Source organism: Apodemus sylvaticus, chromosome 10 (assembly GCF_947179515.1).
Source record: "Apodemus sylvaticus chromosome 10, mApoSyl1.1, whole genome shotgun sequence".
NCBI lineage: Eukaryota > Metazoa > Chordata > Mammalia > Rodentia > Muridae > Apodemus > Apodemus sylvaticus.
This window is the reverse complement of record NC_067481.1, coordinates 9,303,064-9,323,459: the sequence shown is the minus strand read 5'-3', so window position 1 is coordinate 9,323,459 and position 20,396 is coordinate 9,303,064. Positions and strand designations below refer to the sequence as shown.

Here is a 20,396-nt window from a genome sequence, read left to right as displayed (position 1 = left end):
GGTCACATTGAGACATGATCTGCAGCAGGAAGGGGTAGGCCGACACTGACAGGTGACAGACTCTGCTATGCACCTTGTGAGGATGAGAGGCCAGCCGGTCATGGGGGGGTGCGAGATAAACCCTGGAGCTGAGCATGGTGGGACATGCCAATCATACCAGCATCTGCAGGTAGAGGCAGGGGGATTGCAAACTTGAGGCTAACCTGAATAACTTGATGAAACCTCTTAAAAATATACTACTACTACTACTACTACTACTACTACTAATAATAATAATAATAATAACCAGAGCTAGGTGTATTGGTTCACACCTATAACTTCAGCACCCAAGAGGAGGGCCCAGGAGAACTGCTTGGGCCTGAAGCCAGTTTGGGACACAGAGTGAGCATTGGGCTAGCCAAGGCTACATGACAAGACAATAAAAAAGGGTCGAGAGTCTGGTCTCGGGTGACAGTGAGAGACGGCACCAATGAGGAAGGTGGCGGAGCAGCTCCAAATTCAAGCAGACAAGCCAGGCTTGGGCCAGGAAAACACATGACCGAATGGAACAGAGAGGTTTAAGGAAGCGTCATCAGAGCATTGCAGCCTTGAGTGACAAGCTTTCTGCCCTTGCAGCACAGGGTGAGGACTTGTGTGCGCTGTGTGTATGTGCACACGGGAGTGTGTGCATGTGTATGTACTGTGTGCCCACGAGTGTGTGTATGTGTGTGTGCTATGGACCTGTGTGTGTGTGCATTGTGTGCCTGTGTGTACATGTGAGTGTATGCACTGTGTGCCTGTGTGTGTGTGTGTGTGTGTGTGTACACGCATGTGTATGTACTGTGTGCCCATGAGTGTGTATGCGAATGTGTGTGTACTGTGTGCCTGTGTGTGCACATGAGTGTGTGCATTGTGTGCCTGTGTGTGTATGTGAGCGTATCCACTGTGTGCCCTTGTGTGTGTGTGCATGTGTATGTACTGTGTGCCCATGTATATGTGAATGTGTGTGTATTGTGTGCCTGTGTGTGCACATGAGTGTGTGCATTGTGTGCCCATGTATGTGTGCATGTGTGTATACTGTGTTTGTGTGTGTGAATGTATGTGTGCTGTGTGCCTGTGTGTGTGAGAATGTGTGTGCGCTGTGTACCTATGTGGTGTGCATGTGTACTGTGTGCCTGTGTGTGAATGGGCATGCACTGTATACCTGTGTGTGAATGGGCATGCACTGTATACCTGTGTGTGAATATGCATGCACTGTGTGCCTATGTGTGTGCATGTATGCATGTGAGTGTGTGCACTGTGTCTATGGGTGTGAATGGGTATGCTCTGTGTACTTTGTGTGTGTGTGTGTGTGTGTGTGTGTGTGTGTGTGTTTAGGCTCATGAATGTGGAGGTCAGAGGACAACCTTGAATACCAGTCATCATCTTCACATCTTCAGTCCTTTAGAAGCAGGTTTTCTTCATTGTTCTGGCTGACCCATGAGCTTCCAGAAATGTCTGCCCTGTCTCTGCCTCCTATCTCCCTGTAGAAGCCCTGAGCTGCCTCGTCTGGCTTTTTATGGGTTCTGGGGACTTAAACTCCGGCCCTTACACTGAACAGCACACCCTTTCACCCACTGAACCGTCCCCTAAGCCCAGTAGGGTGGAGACCTTCGAGGCCACTGCCCAGGGAGGGGACCATTTCAGTCCTGGCCTTTGTGCCCCAGGCCCTACTGGTTTTACTTATAGCCTGACCGGAGGTGACACTCCGCCAGCACGACACTGCCGCTATAGCGTCATCATCTGACTCCATGCTGCGATTGTCTTCTTTCTGGAACCAAGCTAGGAATTCCTAAGGGGCAGGGGACACAGAGGTGGGGCTTCCTGAGCCCCTCTCTCTCTGCCTTCCTTCTGGAAGGCTGGCTCTCACACTATGTGGTCCACCAGGAGCTCATGGGAACGGCTGAGGGTGGGGCCCGACCTTGTCAAGCTGCGTGCCTTGTCAGAGCTGGAGCTGGGTTTTGTGTTCAGGACAGGAAGCTTTTAAGGCTTGGAGAAGGACAGGAGAGCCCCTCCCCCTCACCACATACACACTGCACTGTCTCTTCCAATATGGACATACCTTTTTTATGGTCTTATTTATCTGTAGGTGGGGTCTCGTGTATTCCAGCATGGCCTCAGACTCATCCTGTTACTTTAGGGTGGCCTTGCATGTGCCATCATGTCTAGTTGAAGGCATGCTGGGAATCGAACCCAAGGCTCGGAGTGTGCTACCTAAGGACTCTACCAACTGAGCGACATTCACAGTCACATCTTGCTGGGTTACGGTGTTATTTTGTTTCTAAAAGATCATCCCTGCCAGTGTGCCAGCACAAGTCTGTCATCTTAGCACTCTGAGCAAAGAGACAAGAGTGTCTCAGGTTTGGAGCCAGCCAGGGCTACACAGTGAAGTCCTGTCACAAAAGAGATCGAGGATATAGCGGAATCAGGCAGCGTGCCAGCCTAGCACCACAGCCCAACTCCTTTGTAGGAGTGCGCCCACTTTCACGGCCTCCAAAGTCTCTGCTGGGAAGTCCCAAGAACAGATGCGTGGCCCAGGGTGGCCACCAAGGCTAAAGGTTTTGTGGGAAATATTCTGAGAAGACTTTGGGCAGGGTGGTGTGGAGTCAGGGGCTCCCTGGTCACGTGGGTCAAGAGGCCCTTTGGCCCCTGAGCGTGGGCTGCAGATATTAGTTGGGATTTGAACCCAGATTTGTGGGTTGAGGGGTTCAGGACTTAGTCTTGCTGACCCCTGTTGACTGAAAACTCCAGCTGCAGCCTTGGTTCTTCTGAGCGCCTGCCTGTCCAGGCTTGAGGGCCCTTGGTGTCCCCTCCTGCAGGCCGGTGGTCATGCCCGCCTGAGCAGGGTGCAGGCCGTGCAGATGGTCCGGGCAAGGGTCCCCACAGGGCTCCGGGCTCTGGATGGAATTAAAAGCCAATAACCTCTCGGTAGGAATTAGGATGATGAAAGGAAATTCATCCTTTAAGAACAGACAGGAGGCGGGTGACCGAAGTTCCAAAGAATGTTGTGGTTGGACTTTTTTTTTCTTCTCTTACTTGTTTTCTGGCACAATCTGTCTCTGTGACTGAGCTGAGGGCTGTGTCCCTGCGACAAAGGCCTCTTTCTTATGACAATTTAATAGCTCCAATGCGGGACAGCCCTGACTCTCCTGTAGGCCCCATGTGAAGGAGGCTGAAGGAGACAGAACAGGGCTGCTTTCCTGCGGCCTGGTTCAGACTGAACTGAGGGAGATCCAGAGCAGGAAGGCTGGCCTCCCAAATTTTAACCTCCTCCTACCAAAACCACCAGGGGTAAAGGGGAGTCGAGCGTGGCTGTGGATGGGACATGGATCAGGCTTTGCAGGAGGAAGTGGTTTAGAAAGCTAGGCCGGGACCAGGGCAGGGAGGCCCACGCTGTAGCCTGGGGAGGCTCTCCCCAGGAGTTCTTTAGGGCTGTTGGAGCAGAGACTTCTCAGGGTTCCTGAGGCCAAAAGTCCATAGTCAAGGTGTCAGCAGGGCCAGCTCATCAGTAGCTCTAGGGAGGACCCTTCCTGCCTATCCCAGCTCCGGGTGGCATTTGAACATTTGAGGAAGGCTTTTTATTTGTATCTTCATCAGTTCAAACTCTGCCACATTGTCACACAGGAGTCTTCCCCCAGTGTGCCTATGTCACCACAAACCCCCATTGTCTCTCTCCAACCTCCTCCTCCCCTTCCCCACAACTCCCCACCACCTATCTTATAAGGCTTCCCAGTCATAGAGGACTTGGGACCCATTCTAGTCCAGTACAGGCTGATCTGGATTGGCCAGGACCCACTGCCACTGTAAGGACCCCCACAGTGCTGCCTGTTATCAACCCTTCCCCCCACCCCCGCCCCCACCATCACTTCCATTTTGGAACTTTCTAGAACAAGTGACCCCTGCTCTGTGTCTGTGTTCCTCAGTGACCTTGCCCATCTGTCCACCTGTCCTAGGTGGGGCTGGGCAAGCAGTTCATGACTTAAGTGCTACTAGATCATCTTGGTCCCACCTCTCTGGGGTGTCCCTTCCTTTCCTCCCACTCCTTTCCTCCCTTTCTATATCCCTCCCTTCCTCCTTTCGCTGCCTCCTCTTCCTCCCTCCATTCTATGTCTTCTTCATTACCCACCACATAGGAGAGCCATTCGGGGCTACCGTTCTCACCGTAGTGGCAAGGGCCTTATAGACATGCTCAAAGCTTCCCTCACCATTAATGTCTGCTTCCTGAAGGACTGGCCGCAGAGACTGCTTCCCATTGACGTGATTTTTGTACACGTTTGTCTCCCAGCATGCCCGGAGAGATAGAAGACACTCTTGACAGTTGAATCAAGACTTCTACAGTTGACATCCAAAGTACTCACAATGGGGGGTTGGCATATTGCCCTTACTGAGGCTGACTCCAGTTCCCTAACCACTTTGGGGGACACTTTCTAAGCCTTTAGGTTACAACAGATGCATAGCTTGAAAGGCAAAGAAGGGTAGTGGTTAGAGGCACAGGCTCTGTAGTTGGACTGTTTGGGTTCAAAACCTACATCTGCCCTGGGCAGTCATATGTATATGTCACATCTGCAAAGTGAGCGGTCATCTTCCCTCACACAAAGGGCTGGACGGCAAAGATGGGATACAAGGTATCCTGTGTCAGGACACAAAGTCTCCGTGTGGAAGGAGCTCAGGAAATGTTAGCTCCATGAATTTTGGAGCCTGGTGGACAGAACTTCAACGCCCTTACTTGCTACAGAATGGCTGCACCTTTGCCTGGGGTCGGCACCCCCCACCAAGCAATCATTAAAAACAGACCATTGGTGACATATGTTCTTATTCAGGACCCCACAGCACTAATGTCCCAAAGCTACCTCAGCTCGCCACACAAAATCCTACAGGAGGGCTGCTTCCACGGGTCCGTTCTGGAAGACAATGACTTCCTTCCCTGAGGTATCCACACACGAGCTGCTGGGGAAGATGGATAGAGCCATGGAGGAGACGGGGAGTCGTATCACTTCGAGTGTCTGGGAAAGCCACAGAGAAAGCACACTGGCTCCCAGAGGGCTCCGTGGGCTTGCCCCTCCCCTGGCTGCTCCGGGCTAACAGAGCCCATGTTGTGAATCTATGGCTCCTGCTGCCAAGATGTCCAGCCCCTGTCGCCAGGGACATGGGTGGGGGCGGCTGAAGCAGCCGTGGAGGAGGAAGGGGTGAGCATAAAGGGCCCCTTGTGCTGCTGAGGGGGGAGAGAAGCGGCTGTTAGCTGCTCAGGGCAAACGGGGTGGGGGTGGGGGGCTCGGTAGCCTCCTTGTTTTGAGACAGAGAGGTGAGATCAGAGGGGTTTGGGATGGGGTCCAGGTAATTAGGGAAGCAAAAGAAAGACTCTCTGGTTGGGCACAGGGCTGTCTCTTCTGAAGTGGCTGGTGGATTTCTGAGCAAGACATCAGCCCGCAGCGTACGGCCTGGTCCTGGGCAGGGTGAAGGTTAAGGACTCTAGGCCGGAACTACTATGACAAGAAACAAGGAGCACACCAACTCTGTGCTGAGGCAGTGCTATGAACTCTGTCTGGGGAGGAAAGTCACTGGGGAAGGCGGGTGTGGGGGCAGGATGTTAAGGCCAGCCAAGAAGCCTGAAACACCTACACTGGGTCTTGGACCAAGAGACCTGGGCCTGAGCTCTCTACATTGCAGAAGCTGCTTCCACACCTGATCCTCTGGGTGAGCATGGGTGGAGCACTTACTCTCGGGTTTGGGCTGTCAGAGGGATGCCGGAAGAACTACAGCTTGTGTTTCTCCTATAACATAGAAAGCCCTGTGGGATGCCTGGCTCACTGTGATGGGTGCTTTCTGCAGACAGACTCAGGTAACTGCTAGAACGCCGCAGCCCCCCCCCCCCCCCCCCCCGCCGCCACCATGCAGTAGCAACTGTCCCTATGCTTTACAGAAGCCACCTTCGCCTCAGCCAGCCAGGCTGTGAATCTGCTCCCTTGGATATTTTGCTGCAAGCCCCTTCATACCATCCTTCAAAGGATCTGCAATGAGGGAGAATCTTTCAGAAGGCCAAACCTGCCTCTCAACCCCCAAGACTCTCTCAGGGCCAGAGACTGGGGTAAGGGCTTGGCTTTCCCCTTGACTGGCGATGGGTCTGGGGATAGGGCACCCTTGAGGGCCTCAGTTATTGAGGTTCATAAGCTGTGGTTACTCGTGGGTCCTCCTGGCAGCATGATACTTCAGTGAGAGGAAGGGGCAGCTTGGTCCTGAGCCCCTGGCAGGCACTCAGCAGGGACATCTTTCCTCATGACTGAGGTGCAGAGATCACCACGCAAGGCATCATGGGCTTCTGGGATGAGCAGGCACCTGTGTTAGAGTGCATTAAAGCACTCATGACAAACTCTTGGCTCTGCTTCCCATCCTTTTGACTCACATGGTGGCTTTTAAAAAACTCCACAGAATGTTAAACACGGAATGACCACAGAACTCAGAGATTCATCTCCTGGGTGTGTGCCCAAGAGAGAGGAAGGCGTAGGTCTACTCCTCAGACTTCCACTGGTGGGCCACATCGGGGCACGAGTGGGGAGGGCTCAGTTCCATACTGTGCCCCTTTCCCTGACCAAATATTCATTAGCGCTCCCCTCTGGTTCTGTGTGTCCCCAGGGTAGAACGGGTCTGAAATGCCCTGGGTGGGGAACAGATCCTGGAGATGGGTCCCAAGGTGATTTGTTCACCTATTGAAACTGATTTCCCTATTCAGTTTCAAACTCCTGGGTGCCCTATCCACAGACTCATCACCAGTCAAAGGAAAAGCCAAGCCCTTACCCCGGTCTTTGGTCCCAGAGAGTCTTGGGGGCTGAGATAGCACAGGTTTGCCTCCTGAAAGATTCTCCCTCATTGCAGATCCTTTGAAGGGTGGTGTGAAGGGGCTTGCAGCAGAATATCCAAGGGAGTGGGACCACAGCCTGGCTGAGGTGATGGGTGACTATATGTATAAAGCACATTTTATGAACCTCCTCTGAATTCAGGTTTTCCGCAGCACACATGGGGCAGACCTACGAGGCTCACTTGGGCTTCAAGATTTTTAGCGCTAGAGGGGGAAAGGATCTTCTTGAAGTTTGAGTAGAGGGAAATATAGCCAAGACAGGTAGTAGAAAGCAACCTTGAGTGGAAAGCCAGGGCTGAGATCCCTAGAGGCCTCTCCCTTGTCCAAGGTGGAGCCAGGGACGTCCAGGATGAGAGAGAGTTTTATTAGGGCAGAGGAAGAGCTTCAGGACTCAGGAGGAGCCAGGCACAGGCCTACCCTCACCACAGACAAGGAGCCTCTCATATCTGCACTGCCGCTGCTTCACCTGGGCTCGGTCAACGTCTTCGGTCAAGCTCAGAGAGGGCGCTGCGGATTGCGAGAGGGTTCTGTGCGTTGCGAAAGGGCTCTATGCGTTGGGAGTGGGTATCTATTCTGCCTAGAATCTTGCTTGAAAGCATCAATTGCAAAAAACAAAACAAAACTTCAGAAGCATGCTTGTCCCTGGAGACCACTTAGAGTCCATCAGTTCTCCACTGCAGGTGTATTTTTCCACTAGAAAACAACTGGAGTGGTGGCCCATATTATCTCCACCCCCCCCCCAAAAAAAAGATGGAGCCTAAGGAATCAAGGGGATACCCTGAGAATGCCTGAATAACCTCACGCCTTATTATCTGAGATTGTCTGTGAGAAAGAACCCTCTTAACTGTGGCCAAATCAGGTAATGCCCCCTTCTGCCACTATCTAAGACTTAAGAAAAATATATTGGGGGGAGGGGGGTAGCTCAGCAGCTAAGAGCTCTGACTGCTCTTACAGACGATCTCTGCTCAATTCCCAGCAATCACACAGCAGTTCACAGCCATCCATGACTGGTTCTACAGGATTTGATGCTCTCCCTCTGACCTCTGTGGGGATGGTGCACAAGCCCACATGTAGGCAAAAGTAAGATAAATAAATCTCATTGAAGTTACTACAGCACTAAGTGTGCCATACAATAACCCACAATAGCAAACAGAACTGCAGAACTGCCTTTCGGGGACTCTAAGGTCGGCCTCCTCGCGCCTCCTTGATTGTTGCCGCTCTGGTCTCTTTGCGGAGCCTTGCCCAGAAGCTCTGTTTTAGTTCTTGGGCGGAAGGAATGAGGATGAGTTAAATGAAGTAGGAGGTGCCGAGAGCTAGATAGTGGGGAGATAAAAAAGGCTATTTTACAAAACAGCTAGGAAATGTTTATCAGCTCCTACAGACCCAGAGGACAGCAGGAGATAAATGGAAGATAAAGACAGAAACATTGATAGACAGACTGTAGTTTTATGGGGAGAGTAAATGTAGGTATAACTTCTATGTAAGCCCAATACCAATTCAGAGAAGTTCTATTTAAGCCTCAAGAGTTGAGGCAGCTCAGAGAGCCATCTCGGTATCCCCGATTGCCTCAGCCCCAATTGCCTCACAGTGAGTTTTGATGCCATGACTACCACATGGTGGTGCTGTGGGCCAGCCTGGAAAGGAAACCTGAAGGAAAAGGATTGTGGGTGGACCGCTCTAGATCTCCAGAGAGGACGGTTACATGGGAAAGAGGCTGGCTCACTTGGGTGGAACAGAGAACAAGATCTTTGGGTGCAGATAAAGGCCAGCAGGGGAGGCAAGCGAAGGGCTGTGGTGAGGAGAGGGGCGGATGGGGTAAAAGGCATCGCCTTTCCCAGGTACCTGCACGCCCTTGGGTTCGCTCACCCACCATACCGCAGCCTAGAGAATGCTTCCAGGGAGGCCTGCGACTGAGGGCAGGGAGAGCTCCGAACAACAACCCTGGGAGGAGGGGGGGAAGGGAGGATCTCCCTGGGATTGTAGGGAGGTGGACTTGGTGCCTATAGGGGCAATCACACACCTGCTCTGTGGATTCTTGCTGGGAGGCAGCTATCATAGGTTGGTCTTTAAGAGATGCTCAGTGAACCACGAAAATACAGCCATCGCTGCTCCACGGGTGTGTTCTGATAACCCCCCATCACACGTGGGTCATATAGCAATGTTTGTATTTTATAGCCCAGAAGATGTATGCCGTTTATGACCTCTATTCTTTGATCTGCTCTCAGATGCAGTCTTGACGAAGCAAGTGGCTCTGAATGTGGTCCCAGCATACATCCTTGATTAAGTGTTTGGGTGCCAGGCTGCGGTAGCTGGCCAGGGCACGCAGCATAAAATGCACGCAACCAGGGCATGTGCGATCGTGGGTCGTCCAAGGCACCGTGGCCAAGTGCAGCAGCCGGCACGGACCATTCTGCCTGGCCCTGCAGCTGGACACCTGCTGAAGCCACCAGTCCAGGAATTCACAGGCTATAAACACCCCCTAGCCAAAGCTGGAAACGGGGTGCAAAACACAATGTTAAGCACAAAATTCCTTCGTTGTCCCTGCTGGTTTGAATTATGGGTACGGAGAAGTGAGGGCCAAGGTGCGGTCTGCTCTTAATGATACTTATGAAAGGAAAATCACTTTAATCATCCAACTCCCCAAGGGCATACAGGCATCGGCATTTCTTTGTGGTTGAAGCCAAAAGAAACCACGGAGGGACCAGATCAGAAAGCGACGCTAAGCTAAGCACTGTTTCCCTTGGCCCACGGACTCATGCCTGGCTGAGTCTTCCTGACTCAGAGAACAGGGTTTTCTTTTTCTTTTCTTCTTTTTTAAGATTTATTTATTTATTTTATGTATATGAGTACATTGTAGCTGTACAGATGGTTGTCAACCATCATGTGGTTGCTGGGATTTGAACTCAGGACCTTCAGAAGAAGAACAGTCAGTGCTCTTAACCACTGAGCCATCTCTCCAGCCCGGGGTTTTCTTTTTTTTTTTTTTTTAAGATAGTGTCTCATGTATTTCAGGCTAGCTTCAAACTCAGCATACAGCCAAGGATGATGCTGAATTCATCTTCCTCTCTGCTCAAGTGCGGGGATTTACAGACACGGCCCTCCATGCCTACTTTATTCAATGCTGGCGATTAATCCTGGGGCCTGTGTATGCTAGACACACAGTCTATCAACTGAGCTATATCCTTGGCCAGTTTTCTATCGGACATGGTTTTGCTAGGTAGCTAGCTCATCTGATAATTTATATGTGGTCCAGCTGGTCTTGAACTTATATAAATCCTCCTACCTCAGTTTCCCAAAGGACATGATTATAGGTCTATACCACCACATGCACCTGACGCTGATTTTTGAAGGAAAAGCTCCCTGCAGCTGATCCAGTAGGACACTGGGTGACATGAGGTGCAGTGGCAGCATATAGACACCTGGTGGCAGTAGCCACACGCCAGTTCTAGGCTGGCTGCCTCCTGCCTGTCTCTTGTCTCAGCTTAACTGCTGAGACTGGAAGACAGTGCCCTGTAATATTTACTTTGTGTTGCTCTGCTCTCTTCTCTGTTGGTGGTGATGGTTGACACTGCGGGCAAGAGGTGAGGCACTCTCCCTCTGAGATGCATTGCCAACAGTCCCTGTGAGATCACGGGGAGACGGTTTGGCACCTATGGGCTCAGAGATGAACTTGGGTCAAAGCTATGGACTGTGTCCACCAGATCTAAGTCCATGAACTTTATGTAAAAAAGTCGGAGGATATTTTCAGCCTTAAGAAGTCTATGTCGATTATTCACTCAGTGTAGCCAGGGAGCCAGAGACAGCATGTGAAGAGACTGATGAGCCTGCGTTTCAGGAAAACCTTATTTATAGAACGGGTGCTAGGCCAGACTTGGTTAGTTGTGTCTATGCACTCACCCCCTGAAATATGGCGACCCCACTGGAAATCAGAATCGACTGGATTGCAGGACCTGAGGTGGCTCAGTAGGTGCTTGCTGTCAAGCTGATGACCCGAGACAACCCAGGACTCCTTTACTCTGCACCCTGCCCCCCCCAAACACACACACAGAGACACACACCCCAAATCCATCTTCCCTGGCATCTGACTCAGCAACACAGAACTCTGTAGGACTCTGTCAGGGTGGCTGGGAACTCCCAGCAACCACAGAGAGGGGCAGACCATTTGCAATCTCTGTTGTTGGGCGGCTGCCGGCCTGTGCTGAATACTCACACCCTCCCCCCCCCCCCAATTCATAGCAGCCCCTCCCTCCTTTTCTTCCATCACTGTCACATGATTCACCAGTGGCTCCCTGCCGCCTGATCTGCAACTGTCCCTCCCTCCTAACCTAAGTACTAGTGGTCTGTGTTCATCTCTCTGGGATTTCCTTTTTCCTCTCTCCGGCATGGCAGCCCCTCCTTTCCTTGGGGTTACTGAAGTTTGTACTCGTGGTCAGCAAACATTTTGCTCTGTGGTGGACTCCTTCCCACAGCTCCAGCATCCCCTTCCCTCCTCCCCAAGCCATCCCAGTTTAGCCAGGTGGCTGCTTCCAGCACCTCTGGAGCCCTGTCCTGAGTCTGCACCAGGCTGGTTGGGGGCCACGTCACTGTGTGAGAGATGGGCTCTGTCTTCAGCCTGCCTCCCAGGAATCCTTGCCTCCCTCCTGTGAGCACTAGGGGAGTCTATCTCAATAGACTCTGTCCGTCCATCCGCCTTGAGAACGTGTCGGGGGGCTACCGGGTATTCACTTTCTGAGTTCTTCAGCGCCACCATCCCCAGCCAATTAATTGCCCCTGCGCTTGGCTGACTTTCACAGTACAAATGGAAAAGGTTCGGCTCGCCCTGTTCTGAGTTTTCTTAGATGGCCAGGTTTCCGTCCCTCCCCTGCAGCCTAGATTATGCTCATCGTCATGCTGCTTCTGGTTTTAAATGCCCACTCGCAAATTACGTTGTCTGCTGCTTCTGTTAATGATGATCGACCGTATCACGCTGAAGTCTGAGACGCGGCCCAGATGATAATGGCCTGGACCATAATGAGTCTGTGGCACGGCATCAATCAAGCATGTGTGCTTCGAAAGGACGCGGTTTCGGGGCTGGAAAGAGGGCTGGGGCCGGGGAGTGCTGGCTGCACAATCATTGATGACCTGGGTTTGACTCCTCAGAGCACATACAGCCGGACATAGTAGCACACTCCTAATCCCAGCATGACTGGTGGGATGGGAGGTAAAGATTGCGCAATCTGGAAGCCAGCCCAGTGTATGCAGTGACAAAGACAAGATGGAAGGGTGGGGGCTGTTTAGTGGTTTCCTTGGAGACGGAAATATTCCACCTCTCTCCCCAAAGGAAGCTCCTGAAACAGGAAGGTAAACAACTCAAAATGCCCACAGGAAGTCCCTGGAACTGACCAGATTCACTAAGCCCCCCCCCCCCCCCCCGACAGCATAAGCAATAAAAGCTCAGCTTCTTCTTGGGGATCTGCAGAGGCGCAAGCTGAGCTGTCAAGAAAGCAATCAGGGGAGAAGATCTGTAACAAGACGGGGACCAGACCAGCTAGCTGCCTGAAGAGGCTTAGACCAGAGTCGGTTTGGAAAGGAACCTGCTGAACTGCCTGCAGGTTGTGCAGTGAGCTCCAGGCTCCCCAGCTTCTGTGAGCTGTCACCCAAGCTGGGGGCTCCCTCCACCCCCGCACTTGATGATGCAGATGTCATTAAGTCATCTCTGCTCCTGTACGTAATCCCTCACCCACACCCCTCTAAGTGACCCCAATAAGATGCATCGATTCACCAAGTTGGACTTTGGTAGTATTTGTACTTTTGGGTCTGTTGTGGGGCTCCTCCCTGGGGTGAATAGACATGTTGTATCTCTCCAGGAAAGGTTTTGTCACATATCAAGGACTGACCCCTGAGGTTGACCTCTGACCTCCAGGGACATGCTGTGTCATGTACGCCTTCAATGACATACACACAAATACACTTGGGTTTTTTTTTTTTTTTTAAGGGATTGCCCAGGATATAAAAGTCGACAATGTCTGTTCTCTGTTCCATTCACTTCTTGGGCATGTTCTTAACAAGCCTCAGAAGGAGACACGATGCTCCCAGCAACTTCGGACACAGCTTCCCTTCTCACAGCTCAGACTGGTTTTGTTTGTTTGTTTGTTTGCTTTGCTTTGCTTTTTAAACTCAGAGCTCCTGCTGCCAGGAGCATGCAAAGGCATGCCTATCGCATCATCCTGGAGTCTGTGCTCCCCTTCCCACGAGCTGCCCCTCTGTTCCTTCCATGGCTCCCCACCTCAGGGCTCACTGCTGCCGAAGCTGTAGCGTCTGCTTTGGTTTTTTATTAGTGTGTGCACTGTGTCTTTTCAGAGTCCCCTGTTTGGGTTCCTTCAGACCTTCCTGTTGGGCTGCAGAACTACTGGCTCCTTGTATTCCTGTGTTTTCTTTCACTAAGTGTTAAAGAGCACCCTCATCTCTGCGACCGCAGACCATTTACTTTAGATTATCTTTAGTATGTGGAGACGTTCCAAGAGCGGACCGATCTGTGCTGCGAGCCTCCCGTCCAGCTGCCAAGTCTTTTGTGAGTCTGCAGGCATGGAGGTAGGGGTGGGGGGTGGGGGTGGGGCTTCAGGTGCTTTCCTCACTTGCTCTCCACCTTAATTTTTTAAGACAGAATCTCTCACTGAACCTGTAGTTCTCACTGTCTGCTACACTGGCTGACTCCAGCCCTCAACTCTGGGATGACAGGAGTGTGGCACCCTGCCCTGCTTTTTATGTGGGTGCCTGGGGTGCCTGGGATCTGAACTCAGGTTGTCCTTCTTACATGGCGAGCACTTTCAGCAGCGAGGCCATCTCCTCAGCTGCCCCCCCCCAAGCCCCCGGTTCTTAATGTCTACATAAAGGGGTCCCTTTTTCTCAGTGAGGCAATCCTGTTAACTACAAGGCATGGCAGGTTTAGGTTTACCAGCTTCCCCTGATGTCTCTGGGATCCCAACCTTATATGCAATCTCTCTGGCCTGACCTGAACTGAGTCTCCCAGAGTCTTTGATTCTGATAATACAGAGAATTTGGAGGTGGCTGGTCATTAAGAGTTGGCTGTCTTTTTTCACACCTGTAGTTTTGTGTGATATTAAACTTGGTGGTAATTTATTCTCTTAACTGTTGTGTATATTTATTTTTGTTTCAGTGTTTTTAAACAATTACATTATTGTTGTTACTATTATTACTATTACTTGTGTCTGTGTGTGTATGTGTATGTGTATGTGTGCGTGTGTGTATGTGTGTGTATATCTGTGTGTGTGTGTATGTGTGTGTATATGTGTGTATGTGTGTGTGTATGTGTGTGTATGTGTGTGTGTGTGTGTGTGTGTAGGTGTATGGATGAGTATCTACAGAGGCAGAAGAGCTCCCTGTTCCGTAGACCTGGAATTACGAGCAGTGGCGAGCCACCTGACACAGGCGCTAGGGTCCCCTCGACAAGCAGGAATTGCACTGGTAACCACTGAGCCATCTCTCCAGTGACTTCCCTTTGTTCTTATCTATACTTCAATGTCTGCCTTGCGGCATCATGGTTTTGTGGCTTATTTATTCCTGGCTTCCAGAATAAGATGGAATATAGGATCTGTATTCTGCAGCCTTGAGCAGTGCAGGTCTAAGGTGTTGATACTTATAGATATTTTACTTTGTTTTATACCCCTCCCCCTCCATCTGAGGTCCTGGAAAGAGAACATTCCCCATGCAAGTTCTTGGACCATAGAGCATTTTATAGCCCCTTACATACACAGGTCCCATCCTGATCTGTATACCTGGACTGTCTTAGATCCCAACCATGGGAAAGACCATGCATGTCTGCATGCACTGCTCCTCTCCCCGGCTCGGCCGCCACTCGGCACTTTGGCTTTAGAGCCCCCTTTACTGGTCCATGAACACTGTTCGTGTTCTTTGGTTCCTCTGAAAAGGACCATCCATGCCAGCTGAGTTTACCATTACTGGAAGGACCTTCCATGCTTCTTAGAAGAATTTTATATAAACTGTGTTCTTTTCACAGGCTGGGACAGTGTAGGGGATGTGCTGGTGACCACTGAGGTACACATGGATGGATGAATGAGTGAGTGAATGAATGAATGAATGAATGAGTGAGTGGATGAATGAATGAATGTAGATCAAGAGTGCTCAGACTCAGCGCCTGCAGCTTCCGGGAGACCCTAGATGAAGCACTGGGTGAGTTCAGGAGCCTGTGAACAGACAGGGAGCAGGTGCAGAGTCCCCAGGTCAGTGTTGTAACTCCCCGCCACCACACTCCACCTCCTTCTGCTCTGTCCAACACTGGGGACATCTTGATTTCACCAGCAGCTCCTCTAAGAACCATGGTTGTGTTTACTGTCTTACAGTTGACTACAGTCTCCTTTCCTTACAAAGAGAGAACAAGTGGGGTAGACCCACTGTAATGTACCATTTGAAAGTTGCAGGCGGTAACCCAAGGTGGGGCCTTGGAGGGTCTCATGGCACAAGGTGCTCCTGCAACCCTCTGTCAGACTCCACCCACAGAACTGGCTCTAAAGGCCCCATGTGACCAGACAACCGTAAGTCACCTCCCTCGAGCTCACTGCACAAGCATGCACTCAAGAGGCCTGACTATTGGGCTTGCTTTGGCTTCTACAGCCTCGAAGATCAGAGGTATCTCCTGCCCCAGGCACTCCTCCTTGCAACCGTGGCAGCGAAAGGGACAGATTCTCACTGGCCATGACCTTCCTTCTCGTGACAAGGATATTGGAGTTGATATCAAAATGTCATGGGGGCGTGGTGCTACCAGACACAGCCTGGTCTGTGAGGACAGTGCCCTGGGGCTTGGCTGTCATTTACAGGCACACTGACCTCATGGGGGGTGGGTAGCATGTGGTCTCCCATGCTCTGGGAGAGCTTGGCCTTTGAATTCTCATAAGGTCAGCTCCCTGGGGCTTTCAGACCCAGGGATACTGTTTGACCCTGGAGGTTCTTATGGTCTGATGAAGTCAAATCCAATTTGGCTATGCCCAGGGGGTAGAGAGCCAAGCCTACCCTCTCCCAGGACGTGGGAGCAGGGCAGTCTGTGGGATGTTACCATTAGCCCTTGGTTCTTTACTTTGGGGTGGTGGTGACTATGTGTGTGTGGGTAAGTGGTAGTCCTTATATTATAAAGGCCCTTCTTTCTTTCCTTCCTTCCTGCCCTTCCTTCCTGCTTGTCTGCTTTTCCTTCCATCCTTCCTTCTTCCCTTCTTCCGTCCACCTTCTCACTTGACTTTTACAAAAAGCATCATTCTGCTGAAGGCACCATGATGCTAAAGTGAAAGTGGCTTAGTCCAAGGGGAAGGAGCTAAGACCAGGACACACTTCACCCAGAGCCTGCCAGGTGCCCTTGCTCGGCTGGGGCTTCATGGAGCAAACATGCTTCCTAACACATAGACTTACTGTTAGACAGTGAGGACTCCGCTGTACACATATACAAAGACAGATGTAGCCATAGTCCTCCAGTTGTGTATAAAGGACTTGTGCAAAGATGGAAAAGGGGTAATGAAGGAAATTTCTCTTGATATCCCTGGCCAGTAGACATAGAGTTGGTCCTCGCAGGAGGGAGTACATTGTGTGGAATGGGGAGCAGAATAGCTTTGCGCTGGACCGTCTGAACACAGTACTAGGTACTCAGACCCATCTGACTTGAGCTGTGTGTGCATGCATGTGTGCTTGCTTGCATGTGTGTGTGTATGTGTGTGTGTGTTCATGTTTATGTATGCATGTGTGTGTGCCTATACATGTGGAGACCTGAAGACAACCTCAGGGTGTTGTTCCCCAACCACTGTCCACCATTTTGTTTTTAAGACAGGGTGTCTCACTGGCCTTAGGCTGGCTGGTGGGCTAGCCTCAGGGATCCTCCTGTCTCTGCTGGATTATCCGTATGTACCACATTGTCTAGCTTCTCTTCTGTACAGGTTCTGGGGACTGAAGTCGGATCTTCATTCTTGTGCAGGAGGCATTTTAGGGACTGAGCTACTTCTCCAGCCCTTAAGTTATGTTTTCAACCACTCATGAATCCAGGCGTCTACAGTGAGGACCTTAAACTCCCTCAAGGCTCACCGTCCCCAGCTATCTCCATCCTCTTGTTTCTACTTGTCCTTGTAACCCTGGTCCCCTAGAAGCAGCTGAGATTGTGGCCCTTAGATGAGAGGTTTGGTCCTGATGACCTTCAGCTTGGAGGACGGAGATGTCACAGCTTTGCATTGTGGGATTGTGGGTGGGCCTTGTGGAGCTTATCACATGAGGTCTGAATGACATCATGTGACTGGATTAGGTGAGAGGAAGAAGGCCAGATGCTTTAGAGAGGGAGAGGGAAAGTCATGAAGACAGTGGGCTGAGCTTGGCTGGCGGACGGCAAGATGGTAGACGGTGACCCCAAGGGAGGGGACAGAAGCAGTGACAGCAGAGCTCAGCTTTGTGAGGCTGAGCATGGGGAGGCTAAGGAAGGCTTGTGCAGAGATATCTGAAGGCAGGCGGCTCTGGAGGAAGGAGCTCAGGTGTAGGCTGGAGCTGGATGTGGGTATCACCAGCAAGGTGATGGAAAATCGATCATGGGAATGGGGGAGGATGCCTGCCTGGCCTCTGCGTGGCATGGGACAGACATCTGGACACTGATGTTTAAGACTGGATCAATGTGTGAGAAACAGGCGAGGGAGCCTTCTGGGAAGACAGTCTAAAAGTGGGAGACCAGGAAACTCCAGTGACAAGAGAAAAGGACTTCCGGAAAGAAGGAGCCATTCAGAGCACTGATCGATCGCTACCCTTGCTAACCCTTCTCCTCAGTCTTTATACGTTTCTTGACCTTGAGCCACTCACTTAGACAGAGCATGCAGCTATATCTCAGATTCATTTACAGAGTGGTTACTTGCGAGCTGCTTCCTGTGAGAAAGGCGGTACAAGCCTGCTTGTCTGACGGAGTTCTTCACTCACACATGAACTTGCTCTAGCCTCAGTACTTTTGCCACGGTGGGACGAGGGTGCTTATCAACCCTATGCCAGCAGTCGAACCAGGTACCAAGTGCAGAGACCTGAGGGGTGCGAGGCCCACGCTCCAGGCACCATGCAGTGGCTTACCTGGCACTCTCGAAGGTGGCAGATGCGGTCTTTTCTACTGCTCCAAATCCTACACCAACAGCAAGACCCTCTGAAATAGACACAAGACACAGAGATTAGGAATCATTCCCAACAAGGGACATAGATCGCCATCCTGACATCTGGTAAGGCTGCTCTGGGCTGCAAGTAGCAGGAAATCAATCTAACAGTGGTATTTGTAATCTAGCCTCATAAACTCCAGTGTGTGAGTGTGTGTGTGTGTGTGTGTGTGTGTGTGTGCGTGTGTGTAAGAAAGAGAGAGAGAGAGAGAGAGAGAGAGAGAGAGAGAGAGAGAGAGAAAGAGAGAGAGAGTTAACATGATGGGTTTAGAATTCCCATGGAAAAAAATCTCTGGGTATATATCTGTGAGGCATTATTTCTTCTTCTCCTCCTCCTCCTTCTCCTCTTTCTTCCTCTTCCTCCTCCTCTTCCTCCTCCTCCTCCTCCTCCTCCTCCTTTCTTTTTTAAGACAATGTCTCTCTATGTAGTCCTGGCTGTCCTGGAACTCACAGAGACCTGCCATGCCCAGACCAGAGACATTATTTCAATTAGATTAATCAAGGTGGAAAGGACCAACCTAAATCTGGGTGCCATCCTAAATCTGGGCTGTGTGTTTCCACAGGGTCTCAGGATGAAAAAGAGAAAGCCTTCATCACCCTCTGCTTCCTGACTGTGGCGCCATGTAACCAGCTGCGCCAGGCTCCTGCCAGCATGCCTCCCCTACCAGGGTCGACCATACCTCTGAACTGCATCTATGCAAGAAGCAAGCATAAAGCTAGAGCCCCTCCTTTATCTGCTGTCTGTCTCACATCTTGAGAAGATAAGCCTCCCTGAGGTTATTGCACCTGTATCTTCTGGACCAGAGCGAGAAGCAGTACCAATGGTGACAGGCCCCGGCGGAGGGGGTGAAGCTCCCGCAATCCTGGCAGGAAGAATTCCCAGTGCTTGTCTGGATCAAGACCAAGGGTTTTTTGGGTTACACTGGAACATTTCATTTTATTTGAATGAGACAGGCACTATCTACTGAGAGAGAGGAGCTGGCATTTCTTCAGGATTCACTGTTCCTGACTTGTTTCTTTCTTTGAGCTCTGCTCAGCTGAGGAAGGGTCAAAGACACAGGGAGAGAACAGAAGGGTCCTAGAAGCACTCTGATTAAGTAGGCTGGGCTGTCCCGTTAGAAGGACAAAGTTCACTTAAGAACCAGTATGGTTCAGCAAGATCTATCCCTGGGTGGTGGTGGTGGGTGGGGGGTGGAGCCCAATAACCCTGCTAAGACATCAGTGGTTCCTTGGGTCCTCACTTCTCCCGTTGTGCCCCCTCTCCTGTGTGAGTTTCTTACATAGTACCTGTGTCATTGTAAGCCACCTGGTTGAGAATTTGGGATTCTGCCTTCTCACCAAATATCTTAACCCTAGAGTACAGAGTACTAGGACCTTTAAAGTAGAGGACATCCGTAGTCCCCAGCTAGAGTAATGCTTGGGTCATTCCTAGCTTCTGAAGAAGTCACATGTTTGGAGGGGAGGGTTTCTGCCTAAGGCCACACAGCTGCATGGGGCTTCTCAGCCATGGATCCCCAGAACACATCTTACATATAATATCAGGCCACAGAAGTTGCCAAGTCACTTCTTCCCAGAAGCTCTAGGGTAGGAGGAAGACAACCAAGTCAAGACCAGGGCAGCCAGATTGTTCTATATTAATTTTTTAACTGTTGAGGATGGAATTCAAAGTCCTACCAAGGCTAGATGAGCCCTCTACCCGTGAGCTATACACCTACCCCTCAAAACTGAGTTTATTAAAACTTTATTCATGGGCCTAGAGAGAAGGCTCAGAGGTTTAGAGCAATTGTTGCTCTTGCGAAGGATCCAGGTTTGATTCCCAGTACCTGCACGGTGGCTCACAATGGTCTATAATTCCAGCTCCCCACTTGTCAAGTGTTTCTTCCATGATGATAATGTTTCCCCACTAGGGCCTTGTTTCAAAATCCTCATCCTCTGGAGTTCTTTTCCTTAGAAAGTAGGGGGCTGATGACCCTTGGTATGCCAGGTCAAGGACTGTTATTTCCAGGCAAAGGTGACAGGGTGCTCTCATCTAAGTTCTGGTTCTGAGAGCCAGAGTTTGGGCCCCCAGGGCTATCTGTTCTACCTCTTCCCTTCCAGATGTTCCCACCAGGAGCAGAAGCCATAACCTCAGGCAGAGGGGCTAGACAAATGGGATATTAATATCTCCCTGAGGTGTCTGAGGCTTCCACAGGGGCAGGCAGGGATGGACTTACTACTTGTATGTCAGATGCTGCTCAGGCAAGCTGTGGTGGGGATGCCAAGGTCCTGGGTAGCCTCTTTCTGCAGAGTTGCCCATACCATACCCACGAGAAAACAAAGCTGGAGGGCAACTGAGTTGTTGCCCCCAGCCAGCC

The 20,396-nt window shown here is 51.0% G+C and overlaps 1 protein-coding gene across 6 annotated transcripts in view; it reads right to left on the bottom strand.

Annotated features, from left to right (window-relative positions):
• Positions 1–20,396, bottom strand: part of Slc39a11 (solute carrier family 39 member 11) — a 438,334-nt gene that overhangs the window by 42,779 nt on the left and 375,159 nt on the right. For all 6 annotated transcript variants that reach the window (XM_052196137.1, XM_052196138.1, XM_052196142.1 and 3 more), the window contains one exon: positions 17,966–18,035. In XM_052196137.1, coding sequence (XP_052052097.1) covers positions 17,966–18,035 — 70 coding nt within the window. The remainder of the gene's footprint in view (positions 1–17,965; positions 18,036–20,396) is intronic.